Here is a 25,240-nt window from a genome sequence, read left to right on the forward strand (position 1 = left end):
CAGCCTCCCTGTGGGGGTCCTAGGAGGAAGACAGAGAAAGGGCTCAGCGGGCTGCATTTCCACCCTGAGGTAGGGCTCTGGAGGAGGGCTGAGCTGCCTGCTTTCCCCGCCTTTGCTTCCCTTGTAACTCATGATTTTAAATTTTTATTTTGTAACCTCATTTTCCCTCGAGTTTGCTTCATTAATCAGAGAACAAGAGTAGCCAGAGACCACAAAGTGCACCCAAACAGATGTCAGTAAGGTTCCTCCCAACTTGGGCTCCACAGTCATTTCATGTCCAGCCTGGAATAGGGAGCGAGACCCTGTCTCTGGTAAATAATCAATAAATAAACACAGAGCAAATTCATGGCACTCGTTTGAAGGCGAGAATTACACCCACAATGCTGAGCAGCCACCACGTCTATCTGGTTCTATGGACTAAGCAGATGTGGAAACAGCAGCAATTCAGAGTCCAGTTTTCACATCTTTCTGAATACTTAGGTATTTATAGGCTGCACGATTTTTGAAAATCTCTCAAAAATAATTCACTGTTTAAGATTCTATACATAAATGTTCCCAAACGTTTCCACCACCCCAGATGACTCCTGGACTACTTTCTCCCCCTCCTCCACCTGCCTGTGCCCCTGGGAACCTGCTTCCACCTGAGGTGCTTTTCTCTTCTGACAGTTCATGTGGAGGATTCACAGGAAAGGGGCCTTTTGTGTGGTGACATTATGTAAATCTATCAGCACCCATTGAAATAAGCTTTGTGGGCACACTGGGAACTAATCAGGAGAAATTACTATTGTGTAATCAAAATGGTAAGAAGCCTGAAATGGTTTTCATCTTATTTCAGTTTCATTGTTTTCTATTTTCTCTAATGAATGTGCTGCTCCTCTGATAGAATCATACTTTTACTTGTAATATATTTTACACTGAAAATTGTTATTATTCCATCTTTGATAAGTCAGTCATAAAATACATGTTTTTCTGAAAAATTCATCTTCACTGCCTTAGTAAAAAAAAATCCCAAGGCTGGGGATTTAGCTCAGTGGTTCCAATGCCTGCCTAGCAAGCCCAAGGTCCTGAGTTAGATCCCAGTAACAACAACAACAAAAAATCCTGACAGACCACTATTGAATGTAAACATTGTTCTCTGAAAGTTTATATAATTGCAAGTCAATTGAAAAAGTAAATAAATGAAGTTGAGCTACAATTTAGAGTATCATGGGAGAACATGTTTATGCCCTTCTTTCTGGGACTTCCCAGGGAAAAGGTGAAATCTTTCCCTGGTTAAATGCTTGCACTTGGTCCTTGGAGTCCCGCCCAGCCCAGGCACCTTCCATGGAAACTGCTCCCTGAGGATGAGGAAGGTGCGCTATTCTGAGGGCTCATATGCGAGGGCCTGGGTCATCAGCCTGCTGGATGGAAGGCGATCCTGCTCTGGTTATGTTCACAGCTGCTCCCTGGGATTCTCTCCAGACAAGACCTCCTGGTAAAGTATCCATTGGATCAAGACAGAAACAAAATTTCTAGAGTGATTTAATTTATATAATTAATGAAAAAGAATGTACAAAAACATCTAAGTAACCTACCAAGGAAAACAAATATCGCAGAAAGGGTTCTTATCTTGTTATCTTATTTCCGAAAAAAATTTGAAGTATTAAAATTTCTAGGTGGATAATATTGTAGCATTTTCACAGTGTCATTTGTAAAACTGGAAAGTTTTGGATTAGATAAAATGAAACAGGAATTTTTTCAGAAGGGCATGCCAATACATACATATAAAACATATAATCAATACTAGTACACTATTTGTGAATTGAACATATAAAGGTGGTACAACCAAAGTCTCTTAAAAAAGTGAATATTTTGAAAATCTCTTTTTGGGAGAAATTTGACTTTGAAAGATCAAGTTAGGAAGGCACATTGTAACTGGAGTTACAGTATTGTCCCTTTCTTCTGCTCCCCAAAATGGGAGAAAATTTATCTCAATTGAATTTTTAAAATTTGATTATTTTGATTGAAAGACAAGCATTTACTCATCGCTAGCCTCTCACTGCCTCTGATCTCCGTCTCCCAGGCTCGGGGTGCGAGGGCTTCTAAGTCCAGGTCAGTGCCATCTGCCTTCCACCCTGGTGTAAATGAAACCTGACCTTGACCTCCTGCTGTAGGTCCACACCTGCATCTTCTTCTCAGAGGCAGATGGCATTTTTCTGACAGAGCATTGCTTCCTGTCTGTCATCTGAGTGGAGGAGGAAGCAGGTACACGTTCCTGATCTAGAGGAGGAATTGGGAGCAGTAGTCTATCTTTAAAGCATCTTAACATTTAAAGAGTCATTTTACCCTTTCAGGTTTGATATATTCAGCAGTACTATAGTCTATGTGGTTTATAATCTTAACGTGGCCCACATAAGTTCCCTATAAAGTGAAATTTACTTGTAACTAATGTGAAATGGCATTGGGAACTAAATGGGAATAAATAATACACTAAATTTTTAATCATACTTTTTTATGACCTGTGTCATGTTTGCTAAGACAAATTATAAACACTGTGAGCATACCCTCCTGAGTCAAAGCACCTTGGAGAATTTCAGGCTGGAGATGTAATTGCTCTGATTAAACAAGTTACTTCCTGTGCCTTTCTTAAGATCTGAAAATACTAAATGATAGTAACTATAGCATAAAATTCACATATGGATTAAATGTGTTAAAACAAAGAAGCATGTATCAGGTGTATGCTAATTTCATAGGACATAAATTCTTATTATATCAGAATCAAATGTCAATTTATACCTATATCAATATATGACAATGAATTTTTTATTCTTGCTCAGTACAGTTGAACAGTATCAACTTCTAGAAATGCTAAAGTAAGTATAAACAGGCCTAACTATATACAGGTCATTCAGACATACAAAGCCTTTTTGCAGTCCATTAAGCTAAGTATCAACCTTGATTATTCAACCTTAAGTGCAGCCTAACACCATGAATAGAAGGAACTCCAGCAGTGTGACTGATTTCATCCTCATGGGGCTGACGGACTCTGCAGAGGCAAAGCTGGTCCTCTCCGGGCTCTTCCTCCTGATTTACCTGATCACGGTGCTGGGGAATGCGGGGATGATACTGATCATTCACCTGGATCCTCAGCTTCACACCCCCATGTACTTTTTTCTCACTCACCTGTCATTTCTTGACCTCAGCTACTCAAGTGTCATCACCCCTAAAACCTTACAGAACTTACTGACTTCCACCAAAAGCATCTCCTTCCTGGGCTGCTTCTTACAGATGAACCTTTTTACCGTCTTGGGTTCTACTGAATGCTTCCTTCTCTCCTCTATGGCCTATGATCGCTATGTAGCTATCTGCAACCCGCTGCACTATCCAGTCATTATGTCCACACAACTGTGCTGTGCCCTCGTAACTGGGTCCTATATGTTTGGATTTATAGATTCCACTGTGAATGCGGTTTGCATGAGCAGACTGCACTTCTGCAACTCTAATGTCATCCAGCACTTTTTCTGTGACACATCCCCAGTTTTAGTTCTGTCCTGCAGTGACACTTATGAAGTCGAAATCACAATATTTGCTTTTGCGGGGTCCACTCTAGTGCTGTCTCTCATCACCATATCTGGATCCTATGTGTCCATCCTCTCCACTATCCTGAAAATTAATTCCACTGCAGGAAAACGAAAAGCCTTCTCCACCTGTGCCTCCCATCTCCTGGGAGTCACCATCTTCTACAGCACTATGATGTTTACTTACCTAAAACCGAAGATGTCCTACTCCTTGGGAAGGGATCAGGTGGCTTCCGTGTTTTACACGATTGTGATCCCCATGCTAAACCCGCTCATTTATAGTCTCAGAAACAAAGAGGTGAAGCATGCTGCCCTGAGAGTCCTGCAGAAGAAAGCAGGCCACAGACAGTTGAAATAACAGTGAAGTTAAGAATTTACACTGTCTTTCTATTTTCGTTTGGGGAATTTTAAGGTCTCTCTCTGAAAGCAATTCATCTCTTTGTGCCGCTCAAGTTGCCCTTCCTTAACTAAGCATGAACTTGGACAGTGCCATAAGCATTATTTTAGAAATTCATACTGAAATTGGAAATCATCATGAACATGTTAAATCCATTGCCTAAATTCATGGGATTTTAAGGGCAACTAATGTGCAACAGAAGGAAATGTGTGTGCCATTTTAAAATCTATCATATAGTATTCATACTTTCTGCAATTTTAGTGAATTTTGTAATTAAAAAGAACTGCATTTTTTCATGGATCATTGTGCTTATAATATAGAGAATAAGGGTAGAGTAGTTAGTAACAATTGCTTTCCAATCCAACATTCCAGCATTTGGCTTCTAGATCTGGAACCATTTTACTGAATAATCCTCATTAATTTACCAAAAGTTTATGATGAATTCCCCTCAACTGGACTAGATATATAATTTCATTATCATCTGATCAGGAGATGAATGTGAAATTTTTAGGGTGATAAAAGTAAAAGTTGCCCATTATTATCAGAAGACTTGAATTCCTAGCATATTTTGGAAGGCAGTTCTGCTCACCACTGTACCCCAATACTAATTCCTACCATATCCTAATGCATACCCCTTTTGAAGATTATTCCTCAATGTTTTGCAAATTTCTTTGGGTAAATTTATTTGGCCAACATACAAAAAGCTAACAGAAAAAAAAAATGAAGCCAGCAATTCCCCATTTTGCATTCATAATAAAGTAAAATATTGAAGTAGAATTAGATCTTAAGAAAGTGATCTATGTTAAAGTTAGAACAATTTGGCAAATAATGAAAATTATTAAAGAAAAGAAAAATGCAGTAACAATTTTGACAGTTTTATACATGTCCTCTTTAATAAATGGTTATTCATAGCGGTATTGTTCAGTCCCCGCCCCCTCGGCTGCTGGGCGCCCTGGCGTGACTCAGCACTGAGAGCCCCGGAGTAGACGTGGCTGTCGCCAGCTCCTCTGTCCAAGCCCCGGTCTTCCCGAGCTTCTCCCCTTTCTCACCGGTTTTCCCCTTCGCTTCAGAAGCCGGAGGCGTCACGGCCGCCCGACCGGGCTCTGTTTGAGGATGGTGGGTGTGAAGCCTGTCGGGAGCGACCCGGATTTCCAGCGGGAGCTGAGCGGCGCGGGCTCCAGACTCGCTGCAGTCAAGTTCACCATGAGAGGGTAGTTGGCAAAAAAGGAGAAAGCCGTTAAAGTACAAACGACCCTGGAAGACCTATTCCAATCACATTTGCAGCTCCTGGATAATTGCTTGATTCTCTCCAGAGACTGTCAATGTTGCATTCATTGCCATAACCAATAAATCATTGCTTTTGTTCAGGTGGTATCACTAGTGTTTCTATTGTAATCTTGATACATGCAATTGTAAATAAAAGTCATTACTTTTGAGAAGCTTGAAAAAAAAGCTATATTGTTCAATATAATTTCTTTCATATCCTGTGTAATTGTTGCTGATTTCTGTAGCCACTTAAAACTTTAATATCTAATAATCTCTTTGTTATAAATATGCCAGATGAACATGTTCTCAATATAAGGGAAAAACCAAGACTCTGACTGTGTAATGCTTTGAGCCTGAAATGCTGTGAATTTACCGAGTTAAAAACCTGCGTGCAGTAGCGTGTGTTAGGTGTGTACCTGCTCCCCATGTCAAACCTCAGCTTTCTGAGACAGGGCAAGAAGCTTCAGCCCCTGCCTCTGCCTGTCTGCTGATTTGTGATTGTGATAAATTAATGAACAGTGTGCCTCATTTGTTTTACATTTTTAATATTGAAAGTTGCAAAAAGAAAGGATACATGATGAATGTAGAATATGTGACCTTCTGTAATCTTAGGTCAAGTAAAGAAATAAAAACTTTTTAAGAAATATTCAGTCTATTCAATCTCTAATTGCAACTTTAAATTTCTCTTTGCTGTTTTAAGGTTATTTTATCATGCATTGTTTCATTTTCCAGGTAAACATTGTATATAAATTTTTTAAAAACTATTATATGGATTCTTTAATCCCAACATATGATTATATGAATTATTTATTTGTTGAAATTAAGTTAGTTTTAATAAAATTATATCATTATTTTTGAGTGTGTAAAGTTAATTGCAGTATCTCTATTTTTAAAATTACAAATATGTTGAAGTTTTATGAACTCGACAATTAATTCAATTCAATCATTTAAATGTGTACTCAAATTTCTGAATTTTTCAAAATTATAACATCCTACAATAATACTATGTAAAATTATTAATTAATTATTCTTCTTTTCTTATCTATGTTTTTATTTTTGATCCTTGAAGGTATTCCTAGTTGTTTATCTTTGCAATGAGAACTAAAATTGAATAAACATGTATTGTTCAATATGTTGTTTGGGCTCATCATTCATCTTAATGTCTCAGTAATTTCATGTAGTTATGGGTTCCTGTTCCACTCAATTTTATATGATGTGGTTTTACTTCACTTTCATTTGTATGCATTTCTAAAATTTAGACAAATTATGCTTTAATTTTTGTTGAGAAAGCAGTCTATTTAATCTGAGTTTGTAGACAACCTTTAAAGAATGTTTAAGAATTTCAAAGAAATTCTTAAATTTTAATTAAATTAAGACTCAGCTATTTTCTTTATGATACAGGCTAGAGAACACTTATATCATATTATTAAATAAGCATAGTATAATCCAGTGGCATTCAGAAACATTTAAGCTATATTTGCAGTTGTTTAATTATTTTCTTACATCACTACACAGCTCATGTAATGGAAGTTATTTGTCTGAAATAATTAAAGATTTTATCATGGAGTTTAGGATGCCAGGTCAGAATTCTATATAATAGAAATAACACTTTTAGAAGATCATAATACACCACACCAAAGTAAGAACAACTATTTTTGCTTCCAAATTATTAATGTATTGTTAATAATGGAAAATATTTTACATATACATATGTGTGTGTATATATATATATATATATATATAAACATCAGTTTATCATCACCTGACTTCATTAAACAAACACACAAACACTACTGGACATAAAAGAAAAAAATAAACACCAAGAGAAACATAGTGGCAGACTTAGTGTTCCATTCTCACAAATAGATCAACTAAAAAAATATAAAAAGATATGTCAGAGCTGACACATACATTTGAACAAATGGACTTAATAGTCATCTAGACAGTGCTCCACAGTACTACAGCAGGATGCACATTATTGGCAGCAGTACATGGAGCTTTCTCCATGATTAAGTGCATACTGGCTCATAAAGGCTACTTAAACAAATACAAGAGAATCCAAATCATCTCATTTGTGTTATCAGAACATAATACACTGAAATTAGATTAAAAGCAAAAGAAACCACAGAAATTTTACGAACACCTGGAAATTGAATAACATACTCCCCAACACAATGAAAAGATCATACAGTCTGACCAAGGTATTTTCATCATAATGATTCAAGAATGGTTCAATGTACATACATCAATAAGTACATTACATCACATAAACAGAAGCAAGGACCTAAAACCACGTGATCTTTTTAATAGACATAGAAAATGATTGCACAAAATTTAATGTCCCTTCACGAAAAAAAAACATAACCTTAAGAAAAAAGGGATGGAAGAACTGCTACTTAAATTGAGCAAAGCTAACATCATCATACAACATAGGGAATGACTAAAATCAGTTCCTCTAATGTCAGGAATGAGACAGAGGTGTCCTCTCTCAACACTACTGTAAGACTAGTACTGGAAACTTTCACCAGGATAATTAGGAAAAAGAGAAATAAAAGGGTTGCATGTAGGAAAGGAAGAAGACAGATTATCCCTGTTTACCAAACACAGAACCCTTTATATAGAAGACACTAAAAGTTCCAGCAGAAGACCTTGAGAGCTGATAAAAGTAAATTGTAGGAAAATTGCAGTTTACAAACTCAAAATGATCAATAGCTTTCCTCTGCATCAGTAACAATCCTGCTGAGGAAGAAATCAAAGAAGCTATGCTATCCACAACAGCTTCAAAATATAAAATGAAATACTTAGGAATTGACCTAACAGGAAAAGATTAAGAATCCTAAAAACAAAACTGCAGAAAGAAATTGAATAAGATAATGGAATTTGAAAATACCTCTTTTATTCATGGATAGATAGAAATTACATCATTAAAATGGCTACATTTCCAAAAATGATCTGTAATTCAATGTGAGCCCTATGACAATATCAACAAAATTCTTCACAGAACTAGAAAAAACAATCATAAATTCATAAGGAAGCACAAAAAACCAGGAAAACCTCAAGCTTTCCTGAGCCAAATGAGCAATACTGGAGAAACCACACTACCTGATCTCAAGTTACACTGCAAACCCAGAGACACAAAACTCTGCTGTACATTGTCAGAGCAGGTGTGTATGTCAGTGGTACTGAGCAAAAATCACAGGCACACACGCAGGCAGCCTTAGCCATCTGATTTTGAGAGAGGGGCCAAAACCAAATGAGGAAAAAATGACAGCCTCTCTGGTAAATGGTGGTGGAAATACTGGATGCCTAGAAGGTTGAAATTAGATCCCTATCTCTTTCCCTGTCATCAAAGCAAAATGGAACAAAGTTTACATATGGAGAGAGAGAGAGAAAGAGAGAGAGAGAGAGAGAGAGAGAGAGAGAGAGAGAGATCTGAAAACTTTGAAATTGTTGTGAGAAAATACAGAAGAAATACTTGAAGCCATAGAAACATGAAAAGCCTCCCTGAATGGGACCTGATGACACAGGAAATAATGTCAAGAATCAAACAAATGGGACTGCCTCAAATTAAAAATATTCTGCACAGCAAAATCAACCACCTGAAGCGACCACCTACAGAGCAGAAGACTCACTGCTAGCTCCTTCTCCAACAAAAGATAAATGTCTACAATATGGAAATAACTCAGAGACTCTTAAAACCATTCAGAGAAAAAGACCCATCAATAAATGAGAACAATCAATAAACTGAGCACAGAATTCTAAAATAGAGATGCAGAAATGGCCAATGGGTGTGCGGAAAAATGTGCAATACCTTTAGAACTTTTGAAAATGCAAATCAAAACAACAAGACATTCTATACCACTCTAGTCAGAATGACTGACATCAGTAATACAAAAAACAATGAATATTGGTGAGAGAGAAGGGAAAAGGTCCCCTCTTTTGATGGGGATGAAAAGCTGTTGTAAAGCTACTTGATCTAGCTGTACAACTCCTTCATATATTTCTGAAAGACTGTGACACACGCAAAGCACATTTACACCACTGTGGCTCCTGAACTAAGCAATAGAAACAGCCAAGATTCTCATGGAGAGATGGATGGAAAGAGAAAATGTCACACAGGTATTTCAGCCGTGAAGAGGAATGAATGTCATTTATAGGCAAATTGATTGTACTGGACACCACATTATTAACAAAATAAGCCCTTGAACAAGGTTAGATAGCACATGTTTATTCTTATTTGAGCAATGTAGGAAAGCAGAGTGTGAGAGAGTGTGTGTGTGTTTGTGAGAGAGAGATAGAAAGAGAAAGAGGAAGAAAAAGAAGGAGGAGGAGGAAGAAGAGGAGGAGAAGAGGAAGAAGAAAATAATCTAGGACATTGATTTCATAAAATACGGAAGGTAATCTGGGAATAAGGAGGGTAGGGGAGAGAATTATAATAGGGATAAAATTAATCAAAATATGTTACACACACATAGGAACATATAAAATAATCTCACTCTGTATTAATAATTTGCTCCAAAATTTAAAAAAAGATTTCCATGACATATGCAACTGCAGAAACACAGAACCCCAGACAGGGGTAATTTCTGATGTGGGTCTTAAAGCTCAAGTAAGCATAGACTGCCATGTAGAATCCTCACTGGGCAGAAGGGCTGTGTGGATGACAGTCCTCAGAGGGGGGAAAACCTCACATGCTCTCTCTTTCTGGTTCTCCTTCTCTCTGTGTGGAGAACTTCCTCCCATTGCTTACAGATCAGAATCCTCCAGAGGGTAAGATGACATACTTTCCCAGAAGTGAGGCCATAGAATCTCCCTGTGGTCAGCTTGTACATAGAAAAGGTGGTAGAAGGCCACATGCTTCTCTAGGTTTAAAGGACTGCCTTGGGTGATGGAAGTTTTACTCTGTGTGACTTACCTTTAAGAAGAAGAATTCTAGTTTATAAGAATAGCTTTGAAGGAGAAAGGGGATCGGGAGATAAGTGGAGGGTGAATAGAGAGCTGATGTGTCTGAGGCCCTTTCCAACTCCTTAATTTCAAAGTCCTCAGCCTGCCAAAGACACATACTTTGTGACAACATGTTCTGATCCCTGATATTTTCACATTTTGAACTTTAATAGAAGTTTTACAAAATTCAGACATGAGTACTGGAGGTGGACAGGAGAGTTGGGGTAGCAAGTGACAGGTAAACTATGCACCAAGGGGCAGATGCTTATCTCAGAATGAGAACGAATGCACAGACAAAACTAACCAAAGCTTATGGAAGAGGACAAGCCCACACAGACAAGTGTAACTCCTTCATTCATGAACTGCTCATCAGTTACATGTTAACTAAATCCTATGTTCCAGGTACCTTTTCATGCCTTGTGGGTACAACTCTGAGGTCAAGCAGACACATTACTGTCATTATGAACATGATAGTGTCAGCATATTGGCAGATCTGAATTGTAAGCAAATTCTCATCACCAATAATAATAAAGTAAATCTATCAAGTGGTCAGAGAGGGTAGGTCTGCAAAGACAGTGAAAGTCAAGGAGCAACCTTAAAGGGAAAGGTAGCTGAGCTATGTGGAATGATATTTTATTAACTTAAGTTGGAAAAGATGTCATTGTTTTCCATTCTTTTATACTAACTTGGAAAATAACCTTGGGCCCCTGATTTTCAACAACATTGGATTTCCGTGATGCTGCTAGATAAAAGGAGAACCTGCAAAATTTCTCCCACATTAACTGAACATCAATTCTAGATGAATTTGTGAATAATTTTACAAAGATTGTTTTAGGTACAAATGAGATGATTTTACTTTTTTGTTCAACTTCTAGTTTCCAAAATAATGTTTATTTTGCTTCATCTAAGCAACAATGCACTGATATTCCACAAGGCCATTTGGACCACAACTTATTCCTAGAAATTATGGGACACTGGAGTGCATGGTAGAAATCTAAAGAATGATTCTGGAATGCTAGAAAGTTTTGAGTTTATGGGGAAGTAAGATTTGGAAATATCATTGAAGAAGTTTATTCCTTTCTTCCAGAAAAACTCTTAAAAATATCATCATCTGACAAAAAAATTTAAAGATGCTTTAGTTTGAATGGTTTGATTTTTATCACATAAAATCATGTCTACAATATAGTCGGTGTTGTAACTATGAAAACTGTATTGCATTAATATTGGAGAAATTTTAAGTATTGCATCTGCTGCCAAACATTCGATGTTCCACTATAGATGGGTAGATCTAATTTGTACAACTAATCACAAATAATTAGAAAATAAAAACAAAACAATGTTATTTTGAATTGGAAATGAACATTTAAAAATTATCTCTTGATCAAGGTTGCTTTGATTGCTATGTTCTGATGCAGTTTTTCTTGCAACATCTCAGGATGATCACATCTTTGGTATGAAAATGAGTTGGATCAAAGAAAAGTATCTACAGTGAATGCCTCTTGCTGAAAAGAAACCTTGAAACACATATAAATTCAGTGAAATGAAGCTGAAGGAAGCATGAGTTTAACTGAAATGAGATTGTGTCAGTTTTCAAGGCCGTGCTTCTTTGGTGTAAACATTGTGGACTGAACACAAATCTAAGGAAATTCCTCATAGATGAGGACAAAGGCAAGACTAGGGACTGAGCAAGGACCGAAACCAAGGACCAAGGATCCCAGCATCAAAGTGAGCTGATCTTGGACTTAGAAAAGCCACATAGAGTAGCCACATAGATTAGTCTCCCAGGAGTAATTGTATTAGGTCTCATTGTCCTGAGGTACAATCTCAGTAAACGTTATGGGCAGCATCAGCCTGGATTAAATGAGCTGGATTCAGAGTGGATCATCTGTGATCAGGCAGCAGAAAGGCCAGTCCCCAGTTAAGAAGAAAAATCTAGTTTGGATCCAAACAAGTCCAAGGCACGTACAGAGGCCCAGTGTTGTCTGAGTATGTCAGGAAAGGGGGAACATTTGCAGGAGCATTCTGAAAAAGAGGAACTGAAAAATGAGGAATTAAATTCATAGTGGGTGCTGGGGAATTATAAGCAATGTGAGCATATTTCAAGCAGTACTATTTTAGGACTCTAGGCACAATTTAGGACTATAAACCTCATCTCTAACATTTACTTAAAATAAATTTAAATAAGGGCTCACTTAAGATGTATATATGTATATCAGTGTGTGTATCAGTGACTACATAGCACCAATGACTAAATAATACATGTTTTTCAACATATATATGTATATATACATATATGTATACCTTGATAATACAAAACATTCCTCATATGTTGTCCTAGAGGGCTAATTAATACTTGGAAATATTTCAGGACTACAAGCACCATGAACTAAGAACAAGATCTTCTATCTAGGTTTGGCTTAGATATATAGACTTAAAGGCAGTATTATTTTGGGTTAAAATTCTAAAAATGCACTTTAGTTACACACCAATTTCTCTCAGAGAATCTTCTCATGGCCTCTTTGACATCTTTGTTCCTCAAACTGTAGATGATGGGATTCAGCATGGGAATCACAATGGTGTAAAATATGGACACCACCATGTCATGCTGCAGGGTGTAGTTGGAACTTGGTCTCACATACATGAAGAGGATTGTCCCGTGATAAATGGACACTCCGGCTAGGTGGGAGCCACACGTGGAAAACACTTTCCTCCTCCCTTCACCAGAATGCATCCTCAGAATGGCCAAGAGAATGAAGCCATAGGAGATGAGGACAATCAGGAGGGTGACCACCTCAATGGCGCCCACACAGTAGAAGAGTAGAAGCTGGTTTGTGTGAGTATCAGAACAGGAGATAGCGAGGAGAGGAGGGATATCACAGAACACATGCCTAATTACATTGGATCCACAGAAGGACAGGCTAAACGTGGCCACAGTATGCACTGTGGCATGTACAATGCCACCGACATAGGAAGCAGTGATGAGTGGAACATAGACTCTGGGTGACATCCTTACTGAATACAGCAGGGGGTTGTAGATGGCCACATAGCGGTCATAAGCCATTGCTGCCAAGAGAAAGCACTCTGTGGTCCCCAAAGTAACAAAGAGAAGCATCTGTGTTGTACATTCAGGAAGTGAAATGGTTTTATCCTTTGTCAGAAAATTGGCCAACATTTTGGGGGTGACAACTGTGGAGTAGCAGGCATCCAAGAATGATAGCACACTAAGAAAATAGTACATGGGTTTGTGGAGTTGGATATCACTGATGACCAATGCTACCAGACCCAAATTTCCCACCAGAGTGAAGAGATAGACTGCCAGGAATAGGGAAAACAGGAAGACTTGCAGGTGAAAATCATCTGTGAAACCAGTCAGGATAAACACGGTGACTTCAGTCGTGTTCCTCAAATGAATCATGGGTGACTCCATGTCTTTTGCTGTCTCTGACATTTCAGTTATTACTTCTAAGTTTAAAGGCAATGCAGTGAAAACAGACTCCACCATTTGAGTTGTGGAGAGGCACATAGAATCCTTGTTGCTGAGTAGACCAGACAAAGATGCAGAAGTCTGGTCCATGTGGATTCATTACCCTGTTTAAATGAGTTGAAGAAATTATTGTTATTCAGCTGCTGGCTGAAGGTATCTTATTACCGGAATCTTCCCATTTAAATTGCTGACTTTCCACTATTGTCTATGAGATGTTTCCACCTGTCTCATATTTCTCTGCCTTAAGTTTCACAAAGATGGAATACTTACCCTGGGCTCCACTCAGAATCCATAGAATGAGGTTCCTTAGTGCTCTCAGGTTTTCACATGGAACAGTCACACTCACAGAATAACGCGAAGTGAGAGAAGCAGTGGGAGGATCATTGAATAGACTTTCTCAATTAGCTGGAAAATGGAATAAATTAGACTTACATTTCAGTTTGACCACTAGGGTGGCCTGCCTGTCTGAAGCATTTCAAGCATACAAGACAATTGGCTCCCTCCTCAGTGCTTACGGGACAGTGATGGACAGGTTTTATATGACATTAAAATTGCATGCTGATGATACTGTACTCACCAAACCCCAATACTCTGTAAATGCTGAAAATTAGAATGGCATCTATTTGTTTATGGTCAGGGGAGAAATGCAGTTAATATTTTCAAAGGCAGTCCTTGCAACTTTTTTTGATTGAACATGTTTGTGGTACATAATGATTGGATTCATCAGGGGGAGCTGGTACGCATGAATTTTATGATAATAATTTTCTAGCAAACAATGATGCCTCCGTTCTTTGCTATGGAGCAAACAGCTGGTTTATGAATTCATAAAATATCCTTCATTCCAGATCATGTCTCACTCAATACAGCAATTCCCTAAATCACTCTTGCAAACTGGAAGGAGTTGTCCACAATAAGCTTGGTTTCCAATACTTCATCCAAGATGCTCACAGCACGGACCTTTTGGGCAGCTAACAGTTTAGGGAATTAGATCCGAATGCATTTGGTGTCTCTGATTTCACATTGACAGATTATAGATAAAAATACAGATCTCAGAATTTTTAACACAACATGAACAATCTGGAAAAGCAAAGAAAAATCAGGCCCTCAGTTCTCAAAATATGAAAACACAGATCACTGGCCATATGACAAACAATGAGCTCAAAACCAGAAAATCCTCTACAGCAGCTGCCATGCTATCACTCGTCAAAGGGTGAGAATTGTGTGTATTTTACCCCATGGAATCGGCACAGCACCTCCAAACTCCTGGCTCGGCAGGGCTGGACTGATGAGAAAGCTGCGGCCCAGGCACACACAGAATGGGGCGGAGTCACACAGTCAGTCACGGAGCCATGGTTCAAGCCAGGATTCGGCCCCCGCTTGCTGCGTTTTCACGTCACCACTCTGCACACTCATTGCGGTGAGCTGACATTGAGAAGCCATCCCCCAGAAACAGCAGAAAACCACACTTGCTCATGTTTAAATTCATTTACAAAGCAATCAAGCTTAGAAGACTGAAATTTTTAAAAGTAAGCTGAACAGCCTCTTCTATCAATTTTCTAACTGGGAAATAAATGTAAAATTTAAATCTTTTAATAGGAAAAAATCCAAAAATGTCATGGAACCAATTCCTCAGGTAGGCACTTTAAATCAATTTAATATGGTCTACATTTCGTCACTTGTACCAATTATACATATAATTCTTCAATTGTATTCCCTTCTTCTGACCATTATCCTTTCTCAAGTCAATTAAAGCAAACTCTCAAACCACAGATCTAGTCACTGATATTTTCAGGGAATTCTCCCCATTTTCTCTGCTGTGTTCCAGGAAACAAAAGAGATTCAGTTTGCAATAGAATCTCAAGTTAAGTCCTTTGTCTTAGACTAAAATATTAAGGCATACATTGTAGTTTCAAATTCAACACTATAGCATCTAAATGTTTCACAAGTTGTCCTTTCACTTACCGTCAGAACTGAACTGCTCACCAACTGAATGGTGGATAAGGCAGTAGACATTGTTTTCTTTTATTAGGTCCTTGTGCTCTGGTAGAGGTCCACAGGGGCGCTCCAAGGAGAATACACTCCAACTCTCCCCTGGGGAGAAACCTACCAATTTAATTTTGTGTTTTCACAGTGACTCAGTGATGTAGAACAATGAATTACATGATCAAAACTTATTGCATGAAAGCATTTTGCCCAGTGATATGAAATGCAAAACAAATATGCACAGAGCTTACAAAGAATCAGTGTCAACCTTGATAATAAACATGTGCCATGTGGATACTAACAGATTTCCTGAAATCTGATTCCTTTTCTTGGAAATATAACCTGTCGAAGGCTCTTGATATCCTGGAAACTTGTATGATCTGGTGCTGTGAAAGCATAAGTTATGATACCATGCAATCGTTCCTTAATGATCACTCACTATACTTGTTTAAATATTAAGTTTCTGTAATTTTAAAATAGTGTAATGGAAAAGAATAATAAACGGATCAAGTGAATCCATTTTTGGAAACATTATCCAGTTAGTTACAACAATATAAATATAACTACAATCCTATATACTAAAAGAGTGTAATGGAGATTCAACAGTGGTATAAGTTAACCTTTTCAGTTTCTCCTGGGCATTTCTTGTTTTGGGACTCCAACGTACAATTCACAGATTTGAACTTAGCTATGAACAAAAATATTGTGGAAATTAATTGCTTGGGTAGTCTAAAAATGACACAATAAGCCACAGACACTAGACAATGTGTAAAAAATAAAGTCTGAAGTGATAAATATTGGCAATAACTACACAATCTCTTTAAAGCCTATGAAAAAGTATTTAACAGATATCTCATAAGAGAAGAATGATGTCAAATAAGCGTGTACAAGCTCAGCCACATCAGAGGTCATAAAGGAAATGCAAATGAAAACCATGTGATCTCCTACAGCCCTGTTATGTGCTCGAAATTCAGAATGTGGCAAACAACAAATGCAGGCGAGGTTGTGTAGCACAAGGCAGGCTCACTGGGGGTGAAGGGAATGCTGGGGACTCAGCCACCTGAGCACTCATCCTGGAAGTTTCTTTCCACATGAAATACACTCTTATTAAAGAGCCAGCCAGCTCCCATACCCCTTGTTATAGATCCCAAGGAGCTGAAAATGTATTTCTACACAAAATTCTGCACACTTATGCTCACAGCAGCTTTATTTCTATTTGCCAATATTTGCAAGCAACCAAGAAAGCCTTCAGAGAGGAATTAGATTCATAACTTTTGGATTGAAGAAATGTGATATCAAGATCGGCCAAGAAATGCAGGAAGTTTTAACTTGTGTATTTCAAGGAAGTAACCAATGAATAAATATTAGCAAAGAAATATAAGTAAAAGTACATTTACAAAATGGAAGAGTCACCAATGATTTATGGTTAAACATTATAGTTAGACACCAAAGTTTTGCTAAGTGGAAGACACCAAACTCACAATGTTTCCTCCAATGTGCTGGCATTTGCATCTCATTCTGCACATGGAAGCATTCTAACAGTGAAAAAATGCAATACAATTCCAAATATAATTTGTAAGTGACAAAAGCAGAGGGCAAAAGGAACTGATCCAATACAAAGTGGAAACTTGAGAAATTTTTAGGATGATTGAAATATTTTATAAGCTGTTTTATTTATTTACGTGTATGTGTTTATCAAATTCTTATAAGTGACACTTATAGACAGGGATTTCCTTTTTCTTTTCCTTTCTTTTTTTTTTTTTTGGTACCGGGGATTGAACTTGGATCCTTGCACTTGCAAGGCAAGCGGCAGAACCACTGAGCTGACAGGGATTTTCTTGAAGTTAAAATTTCAAACCCTGATTTTGAAAACCTCTCTATGACTCCTATGTTTATTATTGCTCTGAAAGGGGTTACTTTTGCAGGGGTGCCCATGACTAGAAGATAAATAAAGGAGTTTACTGGGAGAACTGGGGATATTCTGACTCCTGGTCTAGGGATTATTCACAAGTTTATGTACAGTTTGTAAAATTTCAGCACACTGTAAATTTATGATACATATGAATACGGTATATTGCAATATTTCCATACATTCATAGACTGCATAATGTTTCAATCAGGTTAAATATATCTGTCACATCAAACCTGTATCATTTCTTCATGTTGAAAACATTCAAAATTGTTTCCTCTAGATTTTTCTGAAAGTTACAGTACAGTACTTTAATGTAGTCACACTTCTCCTGTGTAAAGCATAACCAAATTTCTTGTTCCTAACTGTAAATTAATAGCCTTTGATCCAGATTTACCCCTTCCTGCTTTAGATGTACACAAACCAGCAGTAATGCTAGATCACAGGGCAGTTGTAGTTTTAATTTTTGAGGAATATCCATAGGGGCTTCCATAATTGCTGTACTAATTTTCATTCTCCATGTCCTTTTCAGCATTTATTATCTTTGCATTACGCCAACAGGAACTCTTACTAGAGTGAGGTAATATCTCATTCTGGTTAGGATTGGCATTTCCTTGATGGCAATGATGTTGAGCATATTGTCACATAACTGTCAGCCATTCCACCGTATTCTCTTCAGAAAGCCTACCTAGATCTCTTGTCTCTCTTAAATTTTTTTTTTTGCTATTCAGACTTGGAAGTTTTTATGTACTTGGAATATCCACCTCTGGCCTGATGTACAGTTTGTGAACATTTTTTCCTTTTCCTTATGACATCCCTTCATTCTGTTGTTTCCTTTGCTAAGGACGTGATCTAATTTATCTCTTTTTGATTTTGTACCCTGTGATTTTGGTATCTTGTCCAAAAGTCCTCATGCATCGCATTGTCAGGAAGCATTTCATCCATGGCTCCTATTGTGGTTTTATAGTTTTGGTTACTACATGTAAGTCTCTAATCTGTCCCATTAGTTTTTGTGATTGGTGACAGGAAGGACCAATTTCTTACCCTGCAAGGGAATTACAATTTTCATAGCAAATTGTGTTGAAAAGACATTCCCTTCTCCATTGTATGGACATAAACACCTGTGTCAAAAAAATTGACTGTATTATTTTTCACCCTTAGGGAACCAAGAGAGATTATGTAAAGGTGCAAATTTCCAATGATGAATGTCATTATATTGTATACCTAAAATGTACCAATGATTAGAATGAATAATTGATAACACAAAATAGGAAGAAAAGGTCCAAAGGGGTAGGGATAGTGGGAGGGGCAGGGGAAAGGAAAGAAGGGAAAGAAAAAATGATGAGAAATGGAAAAAATGGAAATAAAGTCTTTGTAAATAGGGAAGGGTGGAGCGGGTGAAGGGAGGGCTGGGAATGGGGAAAAAATAAGAACCAAGATGCATCATGTAAAGGTACAATTCCCAATGAGAAATGTAATTGTGTTGTATACCTACAATGTACCAATAAAAGAATTTAACAAAAAAAATTGACTATAGATTGTCCCGGCCCGCGGGTAAGTCAACGAAGACCCTAGAGGGGGAGCGAGGATGAGAGGGGACAGGGGACACGAGAGATGGAGACAAGACAGGTTTCTGATCAAGTCTCGTTTATTGCGGAAGCTGCTACAACATATATACCGTAGGGCGAGAGGGGAGGAGCAAGAGGAGTGTACTGGGGCTACTTCCTTGTTGCCGGGTAGATCTGCAACAAGCCCGGGCATGTCCGTAATAGGCACTCAAGAGTGCCAGCGGGGGGGGGGGGCAAGGCCCCCCACAGGTCCTCCCTTTAAAATTATAATTAGAAGAAAGGCGTCAGGAGAGCCAAGCCTGCGGGGGCTGAGCCTGTCTTGGGTCAGAGCAACAAACGTGTCTGCACCGTGCACCTTACCCGTCCTCGGTTAACCAGAGAATTAAAGCTCTGGCACCTGTCTTAGGCGGCGCACGAGGGCCTTTTTCATAGCATGGCACGCTTGCTCAGTTGCCCGTCATTGGCTTGCCAGCCCTCTCACCAGGTACTCATCCTGATCAGCCATGGCTAACCAATTATAATGGACCTGTATGGGCGCTGTTTTTATTGCCTCGATTTGGGCTTTTAGGAAGGCCACGATTTTGTTATAAAGTATGGGCCCTAAGGAAATGAGCAAGAGTAGACCCAATAGAGGCCCCAACAAAGGGAGGAGATAGGGGAGAAAACCATTGAGGCCAGTCCAAAGGGGATTTTGTATGAGTTCTTGTCGTCTTCTGTTCAAATCTTCTTGAAGTTCGTGAATTTTTCCCCTGACGATCCCAGATTTGTTGGCATAAAAACAGCAATGTTCATTTAAGGCTAGACTGTGAATAAGAGAGTTAAGCTACCCTGATTAAGCTTTTGAAGATAACCAATGTGGACATGCTACAATAACATATTCAGAACTTAACCAATATGAACGTTTTGTAACAACATATTCAGTGCTTAAATATCAAGGACAACCAATACAATCAATTTATAACATATTTAGATAATATTCATTGTGATGTGTCTCCCATAAGATTTTATAATATAAAATTTACTAGGGGGTCCCTTTAATGAATTAAGACCAGAATAATCATTTTCTGCATGGCCACTTCTATATTCATCAAAGGGAGTTTCCATCTATAATTGTTTTGACAAACAATTAAGAATATATATCTTTTAATTTTATAACTGTTAATTGTAATTTGATTGTTGCATGTGGGTGACAATGCACATCACTTTCATAAAATAAATTTCAGTGGTACTTTGATCAATTAACAACCTGGGAAGAAAAGCATGTCTTTAGTTTAATAATATTATCTATAAGTCAATTTAACAATAGGCGAATATCCTTTGAAGAGGAAGGAACATATTGAGCTCAACTGTACGAACACAAACAACAGACAATAGACAAACATATAAGACAGCGTATAAAACTAGGGTGCACCCAAACACAACTAGCCAAATTGAATTATACTATACTCTTGATGATTATTAGATTGTAATTGTAGGCACCATTGTTAACTGGTTAAGATTGGACAACGTCAGGTCATCGGCATCATCAGCATGCCTATCAACTTGTTTTACTAGGCGTTCTGGGAGCCACCTGGCTGACTTCATTTCCTTGGAGTAAATACACACCGATCCTCGGCCCCAGATAAGTACAGGATCGGGCCCGTGCCATGAGTGGTCCAGGGGGTCTTTCCACATCACCGAGGCAAATTGTTGTTGCGTCTCTGGTTGCCAGAAACGATTGGCTGCAGATAAACCTTTGGCATCCAAATTTAAGAAGTTAAGAATAAATAGTGCATGTGATATCAGGTTTCTAGGAGACCCCTTGGTAGGGTACCATTCCCCCTTTTTTATTTTGTCTAAAGTAATTTTGAGTGTGAGATTAGCCCTTTCTATAATGCCTTGTCCCTGAGGATTATATGGGATTCCCGTTATGTGTGTTATTTCAAATTGTTTGCAAAACTTCGAGAAGCCAGAGCTGGTATAGCCTGGACCATTGTCTGTTTTAATTTGTTGTGGACATCCAAGTACTGAGAAGGCAATGAGGAGATGAGCGATGACATGTTTAGTAGCTTCCCCAGACTGCAGGGTGGCAAATATGAATCCACTACAGGTACCAATGTTGACATGTATATACTTAAGAATGCCAAATTCAGGGTAGTGTGTGACGTCCATTTGCCACAGGGCATTTGGAATCAAGCCACGAGGATTAACTCCCAGATGAGGTGTGGGAAGATGAAGAGTGCACGCAGGGCAGGTTTTAACAATTTGTCTAGCTTGTTCCCTAGTAAGTTTATACATAAGGCGAAGCGTGCGAGCATTAAGGTGATGTATACTGGATCATCTGAGAGCCAGGTGATCTTTTCAGCATGGACCGCAGGAGTGTCAATGACCCCTATGGAAAATGGCCTAACCCTGCTCGAGGGGGATGAGGGACGGGCTCAATGGGGCGAGTAAGGCTTGTAGGGTGTTTTCCTAACCCTGTTCCTGGAATGTACCCATTTTTAAACATCTGCATAGTGACAATTTTATTGGGGCTGGAAATAATTAACCCCATTTGTGATAATAGGTCTCTCCCCCATAGATTGACAGGCAACCCGGAGATGATATAAGGTTGAATGGTGCCCTGATTACCATCTTGGTCCCTCCAGGTCAGATCTTTGGCACTTTGTTTAGGATTTTGACTTTGACCTATACCCCTGAGATGGGTGAGGGTGTCTTTTAATGGCCACGCCCGAGGCCAGTCTTCTCCCTTTATGATAGTTACGTCAGCCCCAGTGTCTACCAATCCAGAAAACTGTCTCCCATCTAACCACAAGGTCATGAGAGGCTTTTGTGCTGAAAGTATCTCCGACCAGTAGACATCAGATGAGCCAAATCCCTGGCTGCCTCGGGCGTTGTTAAGAGCCTTACTAGAGGTAGAGAGAAGGGGAAGGAGTAACAATTGAGCAAATCTTTGGCCTGATTGAATGGTGTTAATAACTTTGGGGGAAGAAACCATAACTTTAATTTCCCCGGAGTAGTCGTTATCAATCACTCCTGGGTATACCAACAGTCCACTCATGGTGGTGCTGCTTCTGCCTACTACGAGGCCAAAAGTCTCTTTAGGGAGGGGTCCAAAAATTCCTGTGGCGAGGGCCTGGACTCCCATTTCTGGGGTCAATACTGTGTGGGTGGTGGCACTGAGGTCCAATCCGGCACTTCCTTTTGTGGCTCTGACGAGGTCTGAAATGGATTGCTGTTTACTGGAGCAAAATTGAGCACCCTGTAAATTTGCTTGGAATTGGGGGCCGGGGGCTAGCCCCCTTTCCCGTTTCCCGAATTTGAACCCTGGGGAGGGGGAGGGGTCGGCCCTGGGCATCAGTTTTGGATCGGCACTCACTCGCCCAATGCCTCCCCCGATTGCATCGGGGGCAGGGCCCTGGGGGCGGAGCGTTGGGGCCCTGCATTTTAGAGGTCGGGCATTCTCTAGCAAAATGGCCGGTGGCCCCACACCGGAAACACTTATTGCCGACGTGGCGCTGCAGGAATTGTTTGACTGTGAAGCCTTGCATGGCAGCTGCCACGGCAAGGCCCTGTTGGTAGGTGGCCCCAATCTCAGAGCAAAGGCGAATGTAGCCGGAAAGGTCAGTTTTCTTTTTATAGGGGCGGATAGCGGCCTGACAGGCGGCGTTGGTGTTCTCAAAAGCAAGCTGTTTAACGAAATCCGTCCCCGTCTCCGCGCTCCCAAAAATCCGACCTGCCGCCCGTGAGAAGGCAGTGGACAAAGTCCGCAAACGGCTCGTCTGGCCCCTGCCGGATATTAGTGAGGGAGGCACTTACGTCTCCTTTGGAGGGGAGTTTTCTCCAGGCCCTAGTGGCTGCGGTCTGAATCTGGGCATACAACCCCGCATCAAATTGCATCTGTTGGTCGTTAGCCGCGTAGGCCCCCTCCCCAAGGAGCATGTCAAGCACCCATCCATTCCCCGCCTGAGCATTGCGCCTAGCAGTTTCTCGGCAATTTTCAACATATTCAGATTTCCATAACAAATAATCACCTCCTGCAAGGGTGGCGTGGGCCAGGGTCTGCCAATCAATTGGGGTGAGCCAATTTTCTGCCACTGATTCTAAAATAGCCATGGTGTAAGGTGCAGTGGCCCCGTATTGAGCCGCAGCCGTTTTAAGCTCTTTAATAACCTTGAAATCAAAGCCGCTATGGTGTCTCCATGCCTGACCCTGTGCGTCAGCAGTCTCAGTTACAGGGAAGGCTTCCACAGGTTCAAGTTCTAGGGGTACCCTTGATCCAGATGGCACCCTGGGGGTCGCCCCTCTAATGGGGGGTCGTGGCTTAAGGGTGTCTTCTCTAGGGACATTTTCATGGGCCTTGCCTGTTCTTAAACCTTCAAGCTGGGTAATAAGTTCTTGATGTTCCTTTTCTAACCTTATCTGTTCTTTGAGGAAATCTATTTTGTCCCGGAGTTCCTTTTGGGGATCAACAACAGGATATGCCAGAGCGGGAGTGTTGGGGCCCGGAGGAATGTAAGGAGGGGGGCACCCAGAGCCGCCCCGCAGTGCCCCCCCCCCCGCAGACTCGTCAGTCCCGGAGCCATTTTGGGGCGGCTCTGGGGGTGGAGGCGGGCAGCGATAGGCTTGAAGGGAGGGATATAGGGGCGGAACCTCCCGCAGGGGTGGGGCCTCTTCGGAAGCAGGGGCGGAGGGAGAGGAAGCGGGGGTCCGGCGAAGCTTTGCCTTATAGGGCTTGGCAGGGATCGTGGCCGTCTGGGATTGGTCCGAGGGAGCGTTACGTCCGTCGGGGGCAGGATCATCGTCACTGTCAAAGGACATCAAGTCCTCTTTCTCGTCTGGCGAGGAAGTCGTGGCCTTGATGGGCCTGGGTCCCGGCGCCATATTGGCGTCCCGGGAGACTGTGTCGGAGCCGCCTGGAGGCGTTGGATTTTGACCAGTGCGGAGGGCTATCTCTCCAACCTGGATAGCTTGAGCCACCAGTGGGTCCCTCGTTTTTTGGGAAATAATATCATTGATCAAATTCCAATAAGAGAACGCCGCAATCGGGACCTTTCCGGGTCCGCAAGCGGCATAATAATCCTGAAGAGCTTCCCCTACCCTTTTCCATCTCTTTTCGTCAATGGTTCCCTCGGCAGGGAACCAGGGACAGAGATCCTTAATATAATCAAAAAATTTCAGCAATTGTTTAACTGTAACCTTTACCCCTCGTGCCTGTAATGTCTCCTTGAGACCTTGCACGAATAGTTCGTGCTGACTAATGCCCTGTCCCATAATCGCTGCTCAACTTACCGAGGTGCAGAAAAGACGGCAGGTCTACGTCAGTTGCAAGCCTCTCCTGTGTCGAGTGTGCTCTTTGTTCCTCAATCTTAATCTTAGGGCCCCTGAGCAGCATCCTTCACTGGATCCCCCGTTCTCGGGCCGCACGTTGGGCGCCACTTGTCCCGGCCCGCGGGTAAGTCAACGAAGACCCTAGAGGGGGAGCGAGGATGAGAGGGGACAGGGGACACGAGAGATGGAGACAAGACAGGTTTCTGATCAAGTCTCGTTTATTGCGGAAGCTGCTACAACATATATACCGTAGGACGAGAGGGGAGGAGCAAGAGGAGTGTACTGGGGCTACTTCCTTGTTGCCGGGTAGATCTGCAACAAGCCCGGGCATGTCCGTAATAGGCACTAAAGAATGCCAGCGGGGGGGGCAAGGCCCCCCACAATAGATTTGATAATTTATTATAGAAACTTGCTTCTGTTTTCTCTTTAATGCCAATAACATGCCGTTTTAGTTACTGCAGCTTTGTAGTATATTTTAAAGCCAGATTTTTCAGGACTTCCTGCTTTGTTCATTTTGGTCAGGTTGGCTTTGGCTATGTGATATCTTTATGGTGTGTTTTGCATATAATTTTTATGATTTTATCCTAATTATGCCAAGAGTTTCATTGGCTTTTGGATAGGAATGATAGTGAATCTGAAGACATGCTTTGGGAGTATGTTTTTTAAACAATATTGATTATTCCAATGCACAGACATAAAGTGTCTTCATTTTGTGTCTCTGGTTTTTTCATCAATAGTTTATCAATTTAGTTGTAGTTATCTTCACCTTTTTGTTTAAATTTATTCTTAAATTCTTTCTGTAGCTAATGTAAATGTGATTGT

The 25,240-nt window shown here is 40.2% G+C and overlaps 2 protein-coding genes across 2 annotated transcripts; one reads left to right on the top strand and one right to left on the bottom strand.

Moving 5' to 3' along the window:
• The first annotated feature begins 2,967 nt into the window (after positions 1–2,967).
• LOC106008159 (olfactory receptor 8H1-like) lies at positions 2,968–3,915 on the top strand. Its single transcript, XM_013067478.2, has one exon. The coding sequence runs from the start codon at positions 2,968–2,970 to the stop codon at positions 3,913–3,915; it is 948 nt and encodes a 315-aa protein (XP_012922932.2).
• Positions 3,916–12,625: 8,710 nt separating this feature from the next.
• LOC101712032 (olfactory receptor 5T9) lies at positions 12,626–13,612 on the bottom strand. Its single transcript, XM_013067432.2, has one exon. It carries the CDS (start codon positions 13,610–13,612, stop codon positions 12,626–12,628), a length of 987 nt encoding a protein of 328 aa, XP_012922886.2.
• Positions 13,613–25,240: the final 11,628 nt, after the last annotated feature.

This window comes from Heterocephalus glaber, unplaced genomic scaffold, assembly GCF_053883595.1.
Source record: "Heterocephalus glaber isolate CG9 unplaced genomic scaffold, H.glaber_assembly_v1.0 deba00001806, whole genome shotgun sequence".
Lineage (NCBI taxonomy): Eukaryota > Metazoa > Chordata > Mammalia > Rodentia > Bathyergidae > Heterocephalus > Heterocephalus glaber.